At 36.0% G+C, this 20,377-nt stretch overlaps 1 protein-coding gene across 2 annotated transcripts in view; it reads left to right on the top strand.

Moving 5' to 3' along the window:
- RNF180 (ring finger protein 180) overlaps positions 1-20,377 on the top strand; it is a 199,534-nt gene that overhangs the window by 26,190 nt on the left and 152,967 nt on the right. For both annotated transcript variants that reach the window (XM_059175084.1, XM_059175086.1), the window contains exon 2: positions 4,643-4,777. In XM_059175084.1, the coding sequence (XP_059031067.1) occupies positions 4,643-4,777 (135 nt within the window). The remainder of the gene's footprint in view (positions 1-4,642; positions 4,778-20,377) is intronic.

Raw genomic sequence — 20,377 nt, forward strand, 5'->3', positions numbered from 1 at the left:
GGTTTATATAGTTGGCTGCTCCCATGTTAGGGGCATAGATATTTGAAATTGTTAGATCTTCTTGTTGGACAAATCCTTTGAGTATGATATAGTGTCCTTCCTCATCCCTTATTTAGTCTTTGGCTTAAAATCTAATTGATCTGATATAAGGATTGCCACACCAGCTTTCTTTTGATGTCAATTAGCATGGTAAATTGTTTAACCCCCCATTTTAAATCTGGAGGTGTCTTTGGATTTAAAATGAATTTCATGTAGACAGCATATCAATTGGCCTTATGTTTTTATCCATTCTGATACCCTGTGTCTTTTGATTGGGGCATTTAGCCCATTTACATTCAGGGTAACTATTAAAGATTTGAATTTAGTGCCATTGTATTGCCTGCAAGGTGACTGTTACTGTATATTGTCTCTATTTCTTTCTGGTCTACTACTTTTAGGCTCTCTCTCTGCTTAGAGGAACCCTTTCAGTATTTCCTGTAGGGCTGTTTTGGTCTTCGCAGAGTCTTTTAGTTTTTGTTTGTCCTGGAAGCTTTTCATCTCTCCTTCTGTTTTCAATGGCAGCCTAGCTGGATATAGTATTCTTGGCTGCATATTTTTTTCATTTAGTGCTCTGAATATATCATGCCAGTTCTTTCTGGCCTGCCAGGTCTCTGTGGACAAGTCTGCTGCCAATCTAATATTTCTATCATTGTATGTTACAGACTTCTTGTCCCGAGCTGCTTTCAGGATTTTCTCTTTGTCACTAAGACTTGTAAGTTTTCGTATTAGATGACGGGGTGTGGACCTATTTTTATTGATTTTGTGAGGGGTTCTCTGTACCTCTGGATTTTGATGCTTGTTCCCTTTGCCATATTAGGGAAATTCTTAACTATAATTTGCTCCAATATACCTCTGCCCCTCTCTCTTTCTTCTTCTGGAATCCCAATTATTCTAATGTTGTTTCGTCTTATGGTATCACTTATCCCTTGAATTCTCCCCTCATGGTCCAGTACTTGTTTGTCTCTCTTTTGCCCAGCTTCTTTATTCTCCATCATTTGGTCTGTTATATCACTAATTCTCTCTTCTGCCTCATTTATCCTAGCAGTAAGAGCCTTCATTTTTTATTGCACCTCATTAATAGCTTTTTTATTTCAACTTTGTTAGATTTTAGTTCTTTTTTTTCCTCCAGAAAGGGATTTTATTTCTCCACACTAGTATCTTCCATACCTTTTTCAAGCCCAGCTAGCACCTTGAGAATTGTCATTCTGAACTCTAGTTGTGACATATTCCAGTGTCTGTATTGATTAGGTCCCTAGCTGTCAGTAGTACCTCTTGTTGTGTTTTTTTGTGGTGAGTTTTCTGCCTTGTCATTTTATGCAGATAAGACTATTTGAATGAGAGAATAAAATACCAAAGGGTGCCAAAGACCCCAGAAAAATGTACACTAACCAAATCAGAAGAGACCCCCAAACCGGGGCCAAAGAAAAGGTTTAAAAAGAAATTTATATATATGTATGTATGTATGTATGTGTATGTGTGTATGTGTGTGTGTGTGTGTGTATCATATATATATATATATATATATATATATATATATATATATATGACTGGTGAATAGAACAGAGCCACCCACTTGATTTTGGGTGTGTTTTGGTCTCTTAGAAAAAACTATATCCCAAAAATTTAAAGAAAGAAAGACTTATATATATACCAAAATAAGGGTGAACATGGTGAAGGGATAGAAATTGCCTGTAATGATGAAAATTTTAAAAAATTCTGAAAAAGAACTTGATAAGATCATTTGGTTGGAAAAAGAAAGAAAAGGAAAAGAAAGAGAGAATGTGCTCAAGTTGGAGACTAGAACAAAGCCATGTGCTAGATTTAAGGTGTAAATTTAGATTTAGGGTGTATTTTGATCTATTAGAAGAAATTGTATCTCAAAGTTTTTTTAGAAAAGAAAAAACCTATATGTATACAAAAAATAAGGTTAAATACAATGAGGGATAGAATATGACTATAATAATGAAGGTTTAAAAATATTTTTTTTAGAGAGGTATTGTTAAGATAAACTAGTTGAAAACATTTAAAGAGGAAAGAAGAAAAGTTAAAAATAGAATAAGAAACATAAAATTTTAAAAAATTTAATTTAACTTTACAAGACTAAATGATCATGGAGGAAAAGCCATGGATTCTATGTGTTGCTTTCCTGAGCTCTGGAGTTCCACAGTTCTCATTGATCAGTGAACTTGGTCTTGGCTGGATGTTCTTGCTGATCTTTTGGGGAGGGGCCTGTTACAGTGATTCTCAAATGTCTTTGCCTGAGGCAGAATTGCACCACCCTTTCCAGGGACCTGGCTAAGAGATCTGATCAGGTTCACGCTCGGTTCTTTTGTTCCCTGAATGCTTTCCATAGAGCTCTGGAGGATGGGAGTGAAAATGGCAGTAAGAGCTGAGAGCTTGGTGCTCCACTCCTCAGTGCGTCCTCAGAGAAAATAGGTCAGTCACTCCTGTCTCCCTGGTATCTGATCACGTTCCAAGCTCACCTGGCCTGTGGCTGAGCATTTCTATCTCTGGCACACAGCCCCCTTTGGAGTCTCCAAACCCAGCCAATTCCTGCTCCATGCTGCTCCTCCTGGGGGAGGAACGTGAGTCTCCCCAGATCTGCCACTTGTGGGGTCCCTGCTCAGGGGTTGCCCAGCTGTGCCACAGATCACAGTTTAAGGTAACCCTGAGCTGAGAGCTCACTCTCTGGCTCTGTCTCTGTAGTTGGCTTCCCCGCTTCAATAGCTGGGAGCTCTGCCACACTCAGACACCCCCAATCTTTCTGTGATTCTGCGGGACCTGAGACCACACTGTCCCTGCGAGGGCTCCACCCCCACTTAGCCTCGTGAGCAATGTCCTTCAGGGGAGCACACTTCTGAAAATTCTGATTTTGTGTTCTGCTGCTCCCCTGCTTGCCGGGAGCCAGCCCCTCCTCCCACAGTCTATCTTCCTGTCACTTCGGATGCACTTCTCCGCATGTTCTACCTTTCAGAAAGTAGTTGATTTTCTGTTCCTAGAATTGCTGCTCTTCTTCTCTTCGATCTCCTGTTGAGTTTGTAGGTGTTCGGAATGGTTTGATAACTATCTAGCTGAACTCCTGTGACCTGATGTCATTTCAGTCTGCTACTTCTCTACCGTCTTGCCTACCTCCTCCATTGTTGATTCTGATAGGACTTCTTCTTGGAGTCCCTAATCTTGGCTGAGAACTATTTGTGGTTAAAAGGGAGATGGGGACATAAGATACTAAGAGAAGAAAGGAGTGCCAAATAGAGAGGGTTTCAACAATGAAGAAAGGCACATCAAGCAGGAGGAGATAAGACATTTGCAAATTATGATATTCTTGAGATTATTGAGGACATAATTTAAATGAGATGAGCTCTGATGATATCTGTGGAGACAGAACTGGAATTAGCTACCTGAAGGTCAGGGCTAGATGGGCTGCAAGAGGGGCATGCTGTGCCCTCCTATACAGGATTCCTTAAATCCTTAAATGTGGTTAGGGTTCATCAGTTTTCCCTCTTCTATAGTTCTTAGAGCTGTTGCAATTTAGTTAATAGTTTGTGTAATACATCTCTGTCTTCAACCTGACCATACTTTAAAAAGTTATCCAGGATTACCTGGGATAATTTTTTTAAAAGTGCCCACTCCTAACTCACTCCCCACCTCCAAATAAGTTAAAATTTCTAGGAGTGGGGCCTAAGTATCATTTTTTAAAACTTTCCAAGCACCTGTAAGACAGAAAATAAGTGTTACTCAGCCTATTGCCCCCTGGAGTTTGACTTCACTGTATGGCATTTGGTTAGCTGTCAGTTAATGTTGAATGAACGGATGAAAGATGAAGGAGCTAACAAATGAGGAAATGTGGCCAGGGAAGTTAGTCAGTCCCTTGTGGATAGCTTAGTAGACATTTCCTTTCTTTCTAATAAATGGTTACCAGACAAGTTAATAAATATACTCCACCTATTTTGGGATCATTATTCGTGTGAAACTCTTCTGCCCAAATGGTCTAATTTCCATTATTTACATAAAATCTCAGGTGTAAAAGTAGACTACAAAATTGGTAGGGCTCTTCTATAAGTCTTTTTGTTTCATTGAGTACAATATACAAGAGAAATTACTGCATTCAGGTTAAGGGATTTTGCCATCAATTTAAAGTACTTCCAATTTTCACATAACTAACTGCAACTCAATAAATTCTATTGTATTTCAAATTTAATGCTGTGGGTATTTAAAACTTCCTATTTAGAAGAATATTTGTAGTTCTTTGTTAGGATTCATTTAAAACCACTGCATTAACTTATTTAATTGACCCTTTAGCAGTTGCCTTTTATGACTTTTAGTGAGAGAAAGATGGAAATAAACAGACACAAAATGTTCTGCAAAAGTAAAATAAGCTGGTAATCACTAACAAAACGCATCATCATCATAAGTAAATGGAATTTTCAATCCAGGACATAGTTTATAGAGTCCTGCTAAGCTAAGACCTGATTACTAGTAGGTACCTCATTAAATGATAATTCTCTTTCTTTTGATCCACGTGTAACTAATGTGGTAAGAGTTACAAAATCGCACTTAATCTGATACAGTTCCAACTTTTAAAAATGTGTTAATTTTTCCACAGATGAAAAGAAGCAAAGAATTGATAACGCAAAATCATAATCAAGAAGACATAAGTATTCTTCGTTGTTGGAAATGTAGAAAATGTATAGCAAATTCTGATTGTTTGATGAATTATCTTGAGAATCAAGTTCTTAAGGTAAGTACTGTGAACTCCAGTCTTCAAACACTTTGCTAGTATCTGAATGCTGTGGGCGGACCCACAGGTGCACACCTATCTCTTTAACACTTGTCTTAGATTCTTTTACTTTATTTTGCTTTACCATTGAGAACATTTCAAAGCGGTATTCACAAGCCGTCTCATTTTCCATGGCTAAAATTAACTGTACATTTAGCTGCTGACATGAACATGCCCTCAAAGTTTGAAGTGCAGTATCATAGATGTAAGTTTAAGATAATGGTTAGTGTTTTTCATATCCCCACCATGAATGAGCCTTAGTCACAATTAAGTTCAAGATCCTAGTAAGAAGTGGAAAACCTATTTTTATATATATTTATAAATACATATATATTTGTGTGCATGTATAGAGGTGTAGATCTATATATGTATGTGTGTATGTGTGTTTGTGTGTATAGTTAGTATTCAATATGAACCTAGAAGAGCAACTTCATGTGTAATTTGAAAGTCATTAGGAAAATCTAAGTAATATTTAAAAGCTCTTAATTAGACATCCTGGGGAAAATAAGTGGCTTTTAAACAATAAAAATAAAATCCCTCAACTGCTCTAAGAGCATTAGGGAAGAGGCAGTATGAAAGAAGTACAACTCGACAGTAATTCATAGACTGTAGGGAGTTCTTCTTTCAATACAGTGACTATAATCAGCTGTCATTGTTTGTTTCCCCTTCTTTGAGAGACACTCAGGTTTTGGTTCTTGTTAGTTTGTGGGTTTTTTGTTTTGTTTTGTTTTTCGCCTCAACCATATATAATGATTATTTCCTCACCACTCTAACAAAGTAGCCAGCTAGAATGGCTAATAGTAGCTAATTTTGTTTGCATACTTACTACATATCAGATACTTCTTAAAAATGGACAAAACATTTTAATCGGGGGTGGGGGGAACTTATGCTAAGAGTAATTTGTTGGGTATTATTTACACAGAGTAAAAAAAAAAAATGAAGTCTACAATTTGATAAATTTTTTCACTCCTTTCTGCTGTGAATCAGATCAATATATAAATTCCCATCACTCCAGAAAGTTGTCTTGCCCTTTTCCAGCCAGTTCCCTCCTCTCCCTCTCATAGGACAATCACTAGACTAATGTCTATCACCGTACACTAGTTTTGCCAGTTCTCCACCTTCATTCACATGGAAACATGCAGCATGTCACTTGTACCTGACTTATTTTGGTTAGCAAATGTTTTAGAGATTCATTTATGTTTTGTATTTGTAGTTTTTTTGGGTTTTTGTTGCTTTTTTTTTACAGAGTAGAATGCCATTTATCGTTTATGTATATATAATTTATCAATTTTTTTTCTTGTTAGATATCTGAATTTCTAGTTTTGGGTTATGAATAAAACTACTATCAATATTCTTGCAAAAGATTTTCTGTGTTTCCGTTTTATTTTTTCTGAGGGCCCACAGAGTAGGTATTTTTTTTAACTCTGTCTACTGGTATAACATTGCTATTCAGGCATTGTTTCTAAATGCTTTAAAATATTAATTCACTTTATAAGCATGCTTGTCTCAACTGCAATCCTAAAAGACAGTAATGAGACCTTCTCATGCCTGCCTTTTTCTGTCACACAGAATCGAAATTAGGGAGCTTTCCAGGGTTCTGTTGGGAAGTCAGTCACAGTCACCTTCATTCATATTCCAACCTGCATCTTCCTAAACTTCACTGGTCAGTATTCCTTCCTGGCCGTCAGAGCAGGTGTATTTTAATGTTTTTAAAAGCTGCTACCAGTTTTCCAAAGTGAATGTAAATTTCATTTGCTCTACATCTTTGTCAGCCCTTTTTCAGACTTTGTAATTTTAGCTGTTCTGGTAGATGTATACTGGTATATCATTATAGTTTTAATTTGCATTTCCCCACTGATTAATGATGTCAAGTACCTTTTTATGTGTTTGTTCATTAGGCATTGTTCTAAATGTCTTATGTTATTCCCTATACGGTAAGAATAGATTGTCTTGAGGAAGATAATCTCTACTTCATAGATAAGGAAACTGAGGTACAGACAGTTAAATAATTTGCTCCAGATCATACTTTTCCTAAGCAATGCAGCTAGAGTTGGACCTGACACTGAAGGTCCAGAACAAGTACTCTAAACTCCACCATCTCTTTGCTCCTTTCGTTCCTCCCTCAGGACAGCATGCAATTTCACACCTTCTCAGTAGAGAGGCTGATACTTTTATTTAAGTGCAGAAATCCTGGTTATTAATTCATTTAATAGTTATTTAATGAGCAAGAAAACATTAAGTGCTACTTTAGTAGTGACATGGGTTGTGCAAGAAAGTGATGCAGAATACAAAAAAGCATTCTACTTCTCTAGGGGCTTTATTTTTTATTTTTTATTTTTTTATTTCATTTGATTTTATTTTTTTAGGGGCTTTAAACCTAGATGAAGACAGGCCAAGCAGTATATCCTGATTTGATAAGTACAGTAACAAAGGGAGGTAAACTAACTGCTGCCTGGTCTAGTTATGGAAGGCTTCCCAGAAGAACCAAAACAGTAAAACACACACACACACACACACACACACACACACACACACACAAATAACTTTTTAAGTATAATTTATAAGCCATAAAATTCATCCATTGTAAGAATATGGTTACATGACTTTTAGTAAATATTTGAGTTGAGCAACTGTCACTATAATAGAGTTTCAAAACCTTCCATCACTCCAAAAAGTTAGGTTAGGCCCATTTGCCCTGCACCCATGCCCAGACCCAGGTAACCACTGAACTGCATTTTTGTTGCCGTAGCTTCATATTTAAAATAAAATGTATATGTATACACATATATATACATTTTATTTATTGTTTATTAATTATTATTATTAATATAATATAATAATTATACAATATATAATTATATAATAATATATTAATTATGTATTATATTATTTATTATATTTATTATTACATATATTTGTGTATATATATACATATATATATACACACACATAGATGCATATATATACCTATTAAAACTGCCTTATAAGTTAAAAATATATAAAATAATTTTTTAAATATATATTTATAGAAATAAATCTATATTCAATGTTTGTATTTCCATAAAATATTAAAATATATGCATGTAAAATAAGATATACATATATACATACATATATATACACATACATATACATACATATATATACATACATATATAAAAACCTCTTAAAAGCTAATCTTCAGAATTAGTATCATTGTTAAGTCTGGGAGAAGTCTGTAATCAGGGATCCTGAGGGGGCTTCTAAAGTACTGGTTGTATATTAGTTAAACTGAGTAGTGGATATATTGGTATTTGCTTCTCTTTTTATCTTTCTTTAACTATAAAAACGCTTTACATTTTACACATGGAAGCATTTCATAAAAATTATTAACGATGAACAAAAGATCTGGGTTTTTTTTTTTCTTAAAGAATGTATTTATTTATTTGACAGAGAAGGACCACAAGTAGGCAGAGAGGCAGGCAGAGAGAGAGAGGAAGGGAATGCAGGCTCCCTGCTGAGCAGAGAGCCTGATGCAGGACTCGATCCCAGGACCCTGGGATTATGACCTGAGCAGAAGGCAGAGGCTTAACCCACTGAGCCACCCAGGCACCCCGCAAAAGATCTGTTTTAATGAAAGGAAACTAAAAATACTGAACCTAAACATAAACATAATTTTATCAGATACTATGCTGAAAGAATGCTTAATTTATCACCTCTTACCTTTATTGCCTATTAAACTATACAGTTAAAAAGTCATGTGTATAAAATAAGTTTGTTTCTGAAAGTGTTGTGTTGTTTTAATTTCTATAAATGAAATCACACTGTAAGTGGGTCTTTTTCCAGGAATTGTTGCTTTCACTGAAATCGCCATGTTTAGTACAGTTCTCACTGATTCTTACTTTGGTATAGTGTTCTGGCGCATTAATACTTCACAGTGTATAATGCATTCCTGCTTTGTCAGACACCGGAGTCTTACAGTGTTTTGCTCTTACAAACAGTGCTATTATGAGCTCTCTTGTACATACCTTGGCACCCATGGGCAGGAGTGAATTTCTGAGAGTAAAGGCAGCAGCCTCCTAAGGCATGTGCACGCTCAGCCTTTGCTGGGTAGCCCTGAACTGTTTCTGCTGACAATGCTAGGAGCAGTGCTTGAGCATTGCTTATCACCCCCATTGTCACTGTCACTAGCATTCCACATCTCATCTCTCAGGCTCTTGGTGTTTTCTGTCAAATGGCTTTTTTTTCTTACCTGTTTTTTAGTAGGTGCTTTTCCTTTGGGGTTTTTTTTGTTGTTGTTGTTGTTTGTTTTTTGTTTTTTGTTTTTCTTTATGTGTTCTAAATACTAATCCTTTATTGGTTTTCCTATTGCAAATATCTTTGGCCAGTTTTTGTAACTTATATTGTACTCTTTGTGGGATTTTTAAAAGAACAGGAGTTCATCACGTACTGTAGTTGACTCTTAGTCATCTCCTTCATTTTTTGTACTTTTTGTTTAAGAAATTGTTCTGCGACCTGAGGGGAAGATTTTTTCCCTTTCCTTTTACTGAGTACCACAGTTGACATTAGCAAGTTTCCTTCTGTCTTTCTTTGTACAACACATTTACTATTCGTTCACCCTTGTACTGAGATTATAACCCAAATTTATGTAGGGGGTCCCCCTTAGAATCTCCTCACCTTGAGTGAATCTCAGACTATGTCTGCTGACCTCAGCACCCCACATGGACTTGAAATGACCCTCAGAAAAACACAGAGGATCAGGAAACTGGGAAGATGGCATCCATAGCTTTTGGCTCAAGGACCACATTTCTTTAGCCCTGTCCATGCCAGGAAATGGAGGTCCCACACTCTGCTTTTTAGCATCAAAAACTTGATACTGGGATCACAGTGACTTGGTGCAGAATAACCAAATACCTTCAAAACCGAGCCTATTAGAAAAAAAGAGCACAGATACAGTCATTGCTTCTGCTTTCATAATACTGAGAAGGTATATCAGCCTGGTGGAAGCTAGGTCATGTGTGGAACTTGAGCTGTAAGGCAATCTAGGACATTTGAACTTTAGCTTTCCAGCCCCTGGCTTGTAGTAAGGCATGCAAGAAGGAATTTGGAAGGAAATTTTGAGACAGTTTACAGTGTCCACAAGGAGGACAGGGGCTCCTACCCCAGCTTTTAGGCTTAAGATCATGAAATATGAGCAAGAACCAGAATCAAAATCAAACTAACAAAAACCTGGGGCACCTGGGTGGCTCAGTGGGTTGGGCCTCTGCCTTCGGCTCAGGTCATGATCTTAGTGTCCTGGGATCTAGCCCCACATCAGGCTCTCTGCTCAGTGGGGAGCCTGTCTCTCCCTCTCTCTCTGTCTGCCTCTCTGACTACTTGTGATCTCTGTCAAAAAAATAAATAAAAATAAAATAACAAAAACCCTGAAAACATAAAAATGCAATGACAGAAATGCTCCCCATTTGTGAGGTTTTGGCCAGTGATTAAGAATGGTGTCCTCAGTTTTAGATTTTTAGTCAATTAAGATTCAGTTTTGGACATGTCAAGTTTATGTGGCTCATAGAACATTCCAGTAGAGATTTCTAAGAGGCTACTGATTCTAAGGATATGGGATTGAGAACAGAGATCTGAGCTAAAAGTGGGATTCTGGGAGTCATCAGCATGCAAGTGGAGAGTACAACTGTGACAGTACATGAGATCGCCATGTGCAATGTGAATGGAGTGAGAAAGAGAGCCAAGGAGTGTTGAAAGGATGGACAGAAAAAACAAAGCACACACAGTAGGAAGAAAGATGAGCAAGAAAGGTAGGGCTAAAAATCAGGATACGGTGTTACACAATTCAGTGGATGGGTATCTCCTAGGAAGAGGGGTTGGTTAGTGGCACTGGGTCTTCTAGTGAGATGTCAAAGACCAGACACTAGCTTCAGTGTACAGGTTGTACACCGCACAGTTCTGCAGGGTGTGGGTCTGTGAAGGGTGCCCTCCAGATTTGTGTTGAACTGGCATACAAACTGGACATGTGTAGACACCCTACATGACAGTGTACATTGGCTTTAGCAAAGAGGAGGTCAAGGTTCGTTGTAGTTGAGAGAATTAAAGGCCAAGTACCAGGTTTTAGTGAATGGAGGAAAATGAGGACTAAGGAATGGTCCAACATTTATTTTAAAGCATTATAATTACTGGGTTATGACTCTTTTTCAGTTACAGACTGTGGAGTGTTTCAGTTTTCAAACTCCATTCCTAGAATCAAGGTGGCCAAGATATGATTACTGAACGTTGAATTGAGTATTGGATTATACAACTTTTCCACCTTTTTTTGGCTAACATATTTTGCTCATTTTCTCTCTGACTTTATTAACCTGATGGTATCTTTTTTCTAGTAGCTACAATAATGAGACAAATCATACTTATATTGTTTATTTTGAAATATTTCTATGTTCTCTTTTGTTAGTGTCAGCATATATTTATTTCATACCTAATCTTTCCACATGCTTAGACTTAATGGTATCTCCTCTATAAGCTCATGGTGAAGTTTTATTCCCTGGTGTGTTTGCATCTGGAGATGGGTCTTTAGGAGGTAATTAAGGTTAAATGGGATCTTAAGAATAGGGCCCTAACCTGAAAAGACTGTGCCCTTATAAGAAGAGAGAGGTCTCTCTTTCTGCCCACCATGTGTGGTCTCAGTGAGAAGATGACCATCGCAAGCTAAGAAGAGCGATCTTTCTGGTATTTGAGCATGCTGCCACTTTGATCTCAGATTTCTAACCTGTGCTGGAGAGAATATGGGCTATCCATGGAATTAGAAGATTTCCATGATTGGAGTTCAGAGATCAAGAGGGAGTGTGGCAGGATTTAAAACTACAAAGAAAGGTATTAGTTAGATCATTTATGGCCTTGTGAACCAAATTAAGGGCTTTGATCTTTATTCTAAAAGCTGGGAAGCTAATGAAAAGGAGTGATATGACCATTGAATTTTAAAAAGATAATTTTTGTTGTGTGTGTTGTGTGAAGAGTGAATTTTTGGAAAGTTGACAAGGTTGAATGTGGGGAGACCCTAAGTGAGGCTTTAAATCATTTTTTTATTCATTCTGACCTTTTGAGTAAAAAAAGTTTTCATTCTCAAGTACCTTCTCAGAGTACAAATAGGAAAAAAAAAGGGGAGGGTCAGGATAATAGAATTTGATTCCTTTATATTTGTAACACTCTAATTAATAATGTAAATGACATATTTTTTTACCCAGTCTTTTCCCTGTTATGTTTATAGCCATGTAGTTAAATATACAGTTGGCTCACTTTTAATGAATTAGCTGAGGGAGTAATAATGCTAACATTGGAAATGCCAAATGTTAAACATCTTTCAAAAATATCATATAATATTAAATTGTCTATGTCAACTTCTTACATTAAACCTGTCAGCTTAATTAAAAATCTTAAAGATCATTTAGTGATAAAATGATAGTGCATAACATTTATAATTTTAAAATTAAATGAAGTTCACCCTATACATAGCAACCAGAAACATTCCCTACCCTTAAAGAATAAATAAAAAAAAAATAACAATGCTTTGGCTCCCCCTGCTGCTTGAACAAATTATTTCAGTTACAAAATATTTTGTCAGTATTTCTCAATAGCATTAAGTGAAATTGGCTGTTAATTCCTCCTTCTCTTCCTTCCTCCCCCAAATATAAATTTGAGACCTGAAAAAACTGTCTTGTGAGGTTTTTTAAGTCCTAATAATACTGCTTTTGTAATTTTCAGTTTAATTTTTTCCCAAAGGAGATAACCATTCATGCTATTACTTTAAAGGCTTTAAATTCCTAAAATCGGGTTGCTTCCATTGTAGTCATTTATCTTAAATACATCTGTTAAAATTTGTCTTATCACATATGTTTTTGATTTTTAAAAGTAAGTTGACAAGACAAACCATTAGAGACTCTAAATCTCACAAAACAAACTGAAGGTTGCTGGGGGGAGAGGGGTCGGGAGAGGGTGGTGGGGTTATGGACATTGGGGAGGGTATGTGCTATGGTGAGTGATGTGAAGTGTGTAAACCTGGCGATTCACAGACCCGTACCCCTGGGGCTAATAATACATTTTATGTAATAAAAAAAAATGTTATAAAAATTAGTTGACAGTAGACTTATAAACTTCATAGTGTGATGCCCTGCTTTACCTGTTAAACTATATTGGAAGTAAATACCATGAATATTACATATGTTTTCTAAGACTGTGTGTAAGTACAGGTGAAGTAGTTGGCAGTCTCATTTATAATTGAGTCTACTTTGTTGACCCTGGCTGTCTTTGTTTGCTATACCTAAGTTTCCTGAGGAAAAAACAGAGAATACTGTACATTCTTCACCTAGCCTTTCACATTCCCCTCACGTGTATCCGTTGCTGTAATTGATTTTCTTCTTCCTCTGTTGGCATGAAACAATGCTTTAACTCTTAACTATTTAGAGAAAAATGTGTGCTTGCTTCATATTAATAGTTGTCAAATAAAAATCAGGTTAGGTCCCATTCAGAATCAGTTGTAGAATTTTTTTCTAAACCTACCATTCATCTTCTATAAGTTAGTGTATCATTTGTGGTTAATTTAAAAATAAGTTATGGCTCAGGTTTTGGGGGTTTCTTGTTTTGTTTTTTTGTAAGGGAAAAGTAGTATCATGACTGAAAACATACTCATGCTAATGATATCAGAAGGTTGATTGCCTGAAAACGATAGTATTTATTTGATACAGGAAGTAACACTTGTGACTGAGGCCACTCTGTCCTCAGTGACTGAAGACGGAAGTTCTGAAGCCCGACTCTCTGCTGGAAATCCTTGCTTCTGTGACCTTGGACGAGTTACTTAAAAGTTACCTAATTGCTCTTGTCTTGGTTTCCTTCTCTGTAAAATAGTAAAAATCCTTAAATCCTTAAAACAGTCCTTACTATGCCTGGGCATAGTAAATATAGCATAAATATTAGTGAGCTAGTAAAAGTAAGTACCTTCTAAAATACCCTTCATAGTTCTGAGAACTGTGATTCCAGTTTATTCTTGTAAGAATGTTCAAGAAGCATCTCTACAATTTATAGTCGATGATGGTTTCTTTGTTATTATGGCCAGTCTTACAAGATTAAATATGATCACTTTATTTGATTACATAATATAATGGAGTATGTACAATGAAATAACAAAATGAGATAATAAATGTAATGTACCCAGCATAGTCCCCGGCCTGTGTGTGTGTGTGTATAAATTTTATCTCCCTGTATATGGTAACATAGTGTCTAGTAATCATTCAATAAATATTGATAGATTGGGAGGGAGACAAACTATAAGTGACTCTTAATCTCACAAAACAAACTGAGGGTTGCCGGGGGGAGGGGGTTTGGGAGAAGGGGGTGGGATTATGGACATTGGGGAGGGTATGTGCTTTGGTGAGTGCTGTGAAGTGTGTAAACCTGGTGATTCACAGACCTGTACCCCTGGGGATAAAAATATATGTTTATAAAAAATTAAAAAATTTTAAAAATAAAATAAATAAATAAATAAATAAATAAATAAATATTGATAGAATGACTGCCATTAATTTACTTTGACATTAATATGCTACTGCTCTTTGTACCAGTGTAGAAATATTTACTTAGTCCATATATAGATAAAACCTTGAAAACTCAGAGAAAGTTTTGGACCTAATGTCAAAGTAAAAATGACTTTATTTGTGCATTCCAGCTTGTGTTCTCAATAACAGTCTTTTAAAAAAATTCATCACAGGGGCGCCTGGGTGGCTCAGTGGGTTAAAGCCTCTGCCTTTGGCTTGGGTCATGATCCCCGGGTCCTAGGATTGAGCCCCATAGCAGGCTCTCTGCTTAGCAGGGAGCCTGCTTCCTCCTCTCTCTCTCTGCCTGCCTCTCTGCCTACTACTACTACTACTACTACTCTCTGTCAAATAAATTTAAAAAAAAATTCGTCACAATTAGACTAATCTCAATAAAGGTCAGCTCCTAATGTAAGGGGCTAATGTGTATGAGGCCAGACGTTTGTGAGATTAATTCTGTTCTGGTTTGTGAGATTAATTCTATTCTGCAAAGATGTTATCCATACCTTTGTTTCGTTTCTAAGGCAAGATATTTAGGTAAAGCTAGACTGCTTATTTTTATTGAGTCATTTTCAGTAACTTTCCCAAGGTTCTTTAACAGACAGATTTGTATAGTCCACTTAAATTTGTTAAGATGAGCTTTGGCTCATATATGACCAAACTGTTAAAAATTCACATTTTTAAAGGAATTTTCTCTAAGAATACAGGAAGTAAAAGCAAGCACACTTCAGATTGAATCATGTTGTTGCATATGTCAGTAGTTGATTTTTTGTAACTGAATATTACTACATTACGTGGATCCTATGGTTGTTTATCCATTGTAGGGATGCCACAGTTGTTTTGGACGTTTAGAATGTTTATAGTTTTGAGCTATAGTAAAGTTGTTATGAATATTTGTATACAAATCTTATGTGGACATCTATTTTCATTTCTCCTGGTTATTGCCAGCTACTGCTAGGTCTTAGGGTTAGTGCAGCTATTATTTTTAAGTGACTGACTGAAGGTTTTCTAAAACTGTACCATTTTGCTTTCATGCTGGCAATGTATGAGATTTTCGGTTGCTCTTTGTAAGTACTGATACTGCTAGTTCTTTTCTTTTTCTTTCTCTCTTCATCCTCCTCTTTTTCTTCTTTATGAACTTTTAAAATAAATGTACAGTGGAATCCATTGTTGTTTGAATTTGCATTTCTGCAGTAACTAATGGTGTTCTACCTTTTTTTAAATGTGGTTTTGAACATCAGTATGTGCCCTCTGTGAGGTGTCTGTTAAAAATCTTGTACTCATTTTTAAAATTGTGAGTTTTTTTTTTTCTTATTAAGTTGTAAGAAGTTTTTTTTAATATTCTGGCTAAAAATTTCTTGTTGGATACAGGTTTTGTGAATTTTCTTCCAATCTGTGGTCTGTGTTTTTATTTCTTTACTGATACCTTTCAAATAGTTGATTGTTTTAATTTTTACGAAATCCACCTTATCATTTTTTTTAAAATGAATTGTGTTTTTCTACTCTGAGAATACATTTCCTATCACAGGGTTTTCTCCTCTATGTTTTCTTCTAGACAGTTTGTACTTACAGTGTAACCTGTTAGGACTCAGATCTATTTTGAGTTATTTTTATGTATGGTATATGGTAAGCATCAAGATTTTTTTGTTTAGCATAATACCCTCTAGTTAGTCAATCAGAGAAAGACAATTATCATATGAGCTCTCTGATGTGAGGAATTTGAGAGGCAGGGTGTGGGGTCGTGGGGGAAAGGGAGGGAAAAAATGAAACAAGATGGGACCAGGGAGGGAGACAAACCATAAGAGACTCTTAATCTCAGGAAACCAAACAGAGGGTTGCTGGAGGGGAGAGGAATGGGAGGGATAGGGTGACTGGGTGATGGACACTGGGGAGGGTATGTGCTATGGTGAGTGCTGTGAATTGTGTAAGACTGATGATTCATAGACCTGTCCCCTGAAGCAAATAATACATTGTATGTTAATTTAAAAAAAGATTGTTTGGGACTTTTTTGTTTTCTTTTAGCCTCATATGGTTATCAAGTTGTTCCATCACCACTTTTTGAAGAGTGTATCTTTTCTCATCACCTTGGCATATTTACCAAAAATTAATTGAGCATGTATACAGGTCTATTTGGATTCTATCCTGTTCCACTGATCCAGTAAGTGTTGAAAGTAGGAAGTGTATGGACTCTGCCTTTCGCCTTCTGTTGCAGAATTTCTTGGGGTGTTTCAGATCATTTGCATTCATGTAAATTTTGTAATCTGTCAGTTCCTACAAATAAGCCTGCTAGGATTTTGAGTGGGATTGTGGTGAATCTGTAAATTAATCTGGGAAGAACTGATATCTTAAAAATATGATACATTCATTGGTTTAATTCGGTCTTCTTTAATTTCTTTGTGTAGCGTTCTATCGTTTTCAGTGGACAGGTCTTAAATATGTTGCATCAAATTTATACCTAATGAGGGCGTATTTTTGGATACTTTTCTAAGTGATATTTTAAACATTTTTGCTTTCCCATTATTTGTTGTTAATATACAGAAATGTGATACACAGACCTTTGTATACTGAAATTTGACTTTGACTTTGTATACTGAAATTATGCAAACTTTTTAATTTAAACAGCCATTTTGGTGAATTCCTTAGTAGTATTTTCTTCATACTATGCTGACTACAAATAAAAGAGTTACATTGTTCTTTTTTAAAGATTGTGCTAAAATATACCTAATATAAAATTTACTACTAGTGATATTTAGTACATTTACAGTGTTGCACAGCCATCGTCACTGTCTAATCCCAGGACATCTTCATCCTCCCAAGAGGAAAGCCCATACTCATTAAGTTGTCACTCTCCATTTACCCTTCCCTCAAAACCCAGGCAACTACTGATCTGCTTTATGTCTATAGATGTGCTGGACTCTGGATATTTTACATAAATGCAGTCATACAATATGTAGCCTTCTGTGTCTGCCTTCTTTTACCCAGCATAATGTTTTCAGTATTATCCATGTTCTAGCATGTATCGCTGTTTTACTTCTTTCTTCTTCACTTAATGTTCTTTTTTCTTTATTATCCATCTTATTTGATGAGAAGTTATATCTTGTTATTTTATTTTTAATCTGTGTGTCTCTTTTCCTTTTCTTGCCATACTCTGCTGACTAGGACCATCAATATAGTGTGGTATAGAAAAAGTGAGAATGAATTGTATATGTGTACCACATCTTTATCAGTTAGATTGCTTCTATATCTTGGCTATTATAAGTAAGACTGCAGTAAGTGTAAATGTGAATCTGCCTTTTCAAAGTAGTGTTTTCATTGTTGAGGGGGCAGGCAAATTACCCATTAGTAGAATTATTGGATCATACTGTATTTCTATTTTAATTTTTAATTCTATTTAATTTTAAAATTTTCTCTTCTTCTCCTTTTCTTATGTTAGTCACCATACAGTACATCATGATCAGTGTTCCATGATTGATTGTTTGCATGAAATATCCACTGTTCCATGCAATCTGTGCCCTCCTTAATACCCACCACCAGGCTCACCCATCCCCTCCACCCTCCTCCTGTCAAAAACCCTCAGTTTGTTTCTCAGAGTCCATAGTCTCTTTTGGTTTGTCTCCCGTATTTTTAATTTTTTAAAAAACCTCCATACTGTTTTCCACTGTGACTGTACCCATTTATAGTCACACCAAAAGTGATTGCCAATGACTTTTTTCTCCACATCTTTGTCAACACCTGTTATTTTTTGAGCTTTTTACTTTAGCCTTTCTGACAGGTGTAAGTTATTGCTAAGTGTTATCTATTAAAATGCTTGCTGAGAGCATGTCTAATACCAGTTACTTTTACATTGCCAGAATCAGAAGTAATCAGTTTCTCTTATTTTTACTTGAATCAATTTTCAAATTAAATTTTAATTATACAAGTATTATTTAATATATTCTCCCAGTAAAGCAATAATGAGAAAGTTAACATTTCCTTTTAGTAACTCCCAACCTTCGTCTTTCTTCCTTCAAATCTAACCAATGTTGTCAACTCGGTACATGGCATCTTAGGTACTTTTTATATTTATATTTGTTTCCTTAGAAAAGTTGTAATACTACTTATTTTTAGGTTGAGTATGCTTTTAATAGCATAGCTCAGAGTGCATTTTTTTCTAATTCACTTGACTTTTTAAAAATAGCAAGCGGTAGTAGTAGAGGTGTATCTTATTAGTACAAACAAATCTAGCTCATGTTCTTTATATGTCATGGTACTATTTTCAGCAAGAATAGAGACTGATCCTTAGTAACTCATCTTCTGGAGTTCTGTAACTGCTTTCCATTTTTTTCTAGGCATTTCCAGCTACCCTAAGATGTTGCTCTATTTCTCTCTTCCTTAGGTACACCTCTTGCCTGGAGACAGACAGACATCCATTCCACCCCTGATAACCATCAGGGCTTTTTGTTTGTTTGTTTGTTTCTCATTTTCACCACATTGATATGTACCATTATTTGTGTTGTTCTCATCTATTATGTACTTGGAACTTGAATACATTGTGCTGCTATTTCCTCATTGATCTTCCAGAGGCTCCTCATAATTTCTGGTTCATGGAAATCTCCCCAGCTATATTTTTTAGTTCAGCTCTTGGTTACTTTTAGAATTGTCATCGATAAATACTTTGTTTTGAGAGGGAGGATACACCAGATTATGTGCTTACTTTACTATACTGGAGCCAGTAATTACTTCCCTCTACCTAATTTTTCCTTCTTTGGTTTTGTGAGAATCTAGGATAAAATAAACCTTTGTACGTCCACCCAACACTCTTGTGAGGACATATATATTAGGGAGCAGTAAGATGATTGAGCTAGAGACTGTTTCTAGTATTTCCTCCTTTCTTCCTAACTTTGCTTTCATTCAATAATACCTTCTTCATTTTGACATGGATTAGCCTTGCCTTTTCTTACTCTTCTTTTTTTTTTTTTTAATTTCTTTTCAGCGTAGCAGTATTCATTGTTTTTGCACCACACCCAGTGCTCCATGCAATCCGTGCCCTCCATAATACCCACCACCTGGTTCCCCCAACCTCCCACCCTCCGCCCCTTCAAAACCCTCAAATTGTTTTTCAGAGTCCATAGTCTCTCATGGTTCACCTCCCATTCCAATTTCCCTCAGCTCCCTTCTCCTCTCCATCTCCCCATGTCCTCCATGTTATTTGTTATGCTCCACAAATAAGTGAAACCATATGATAATTGACTCTCTCTGCTTGACTTATTTCACTCAGCATAATCTCTTCCAGTCCCATCCATGTGGATACAAAAGTTGGGTATTCATCCTTTCTGATGGAGGCATAATACTCCAGAGTGTATATGGACCACATCTTCCTTATCCATTCATCTGTTGAAGGGCATCTTGGTTCTTTCTATTCATGTCATAAGTTGCAGTCTGTTAGCCAGATTTAGAGTTTAGGCATCATTAATAAAACTATAAAATTTCTCTTTGGCCCACTATATACCCTTCTCAGAGGACTTTGTATTTGTCTTTGAACTATTTTCAGCCTGTGTTGTTGATTCAGACATTAGAAATGGAAATTTTTTTCAGACCTTTTAACAAAAGTATTTTTCCTCTGTTACAATCTTGAATTTGGCTTAGTGCTCTCATTTATAGTATATCAAATACTGTTGTGTACAGCATATGAAATAATGAAATGTGGTCTAACATACAACAATAGTTCCCTTTCGCATTTTAATTAAGTTGTGATCTTTTGGGAGCCTGACAGAAATTAGGTAAAGGTGGTTTCTTTATAGATCTTTCTGACATGTAAATAAATCATACTGAAACTTTTCTTGTATACTGGGCCACCATTTAGTATCTTAAGATGTATTCATGGAAGAGAAAGTGATAGAGTGCCCAGAGGCGCCAACTTGGGAAATTAAACCTAGAAATTTGGTGATCTTGGTTCCACATCATAATCTAATGTAGATTATTTGGCAAAAGGTTCTTACAGAGATTCTGTCTTATTTCATTC

This window comes from Mustela lutreola, chromosome 5 (genome assembly GCF_030435805.1).
Source record: "Mustela lutreola isolate mMusLut2 chromosome 5, mMusLut2.pri, whole genome shotgun sequence".
Classification (NCBI taxonomy): Eukaryota; Metazoa; Chordata; class Mammalia; order Carnivora; family Mustelidae; genus Mustela; species Mustela lutreola.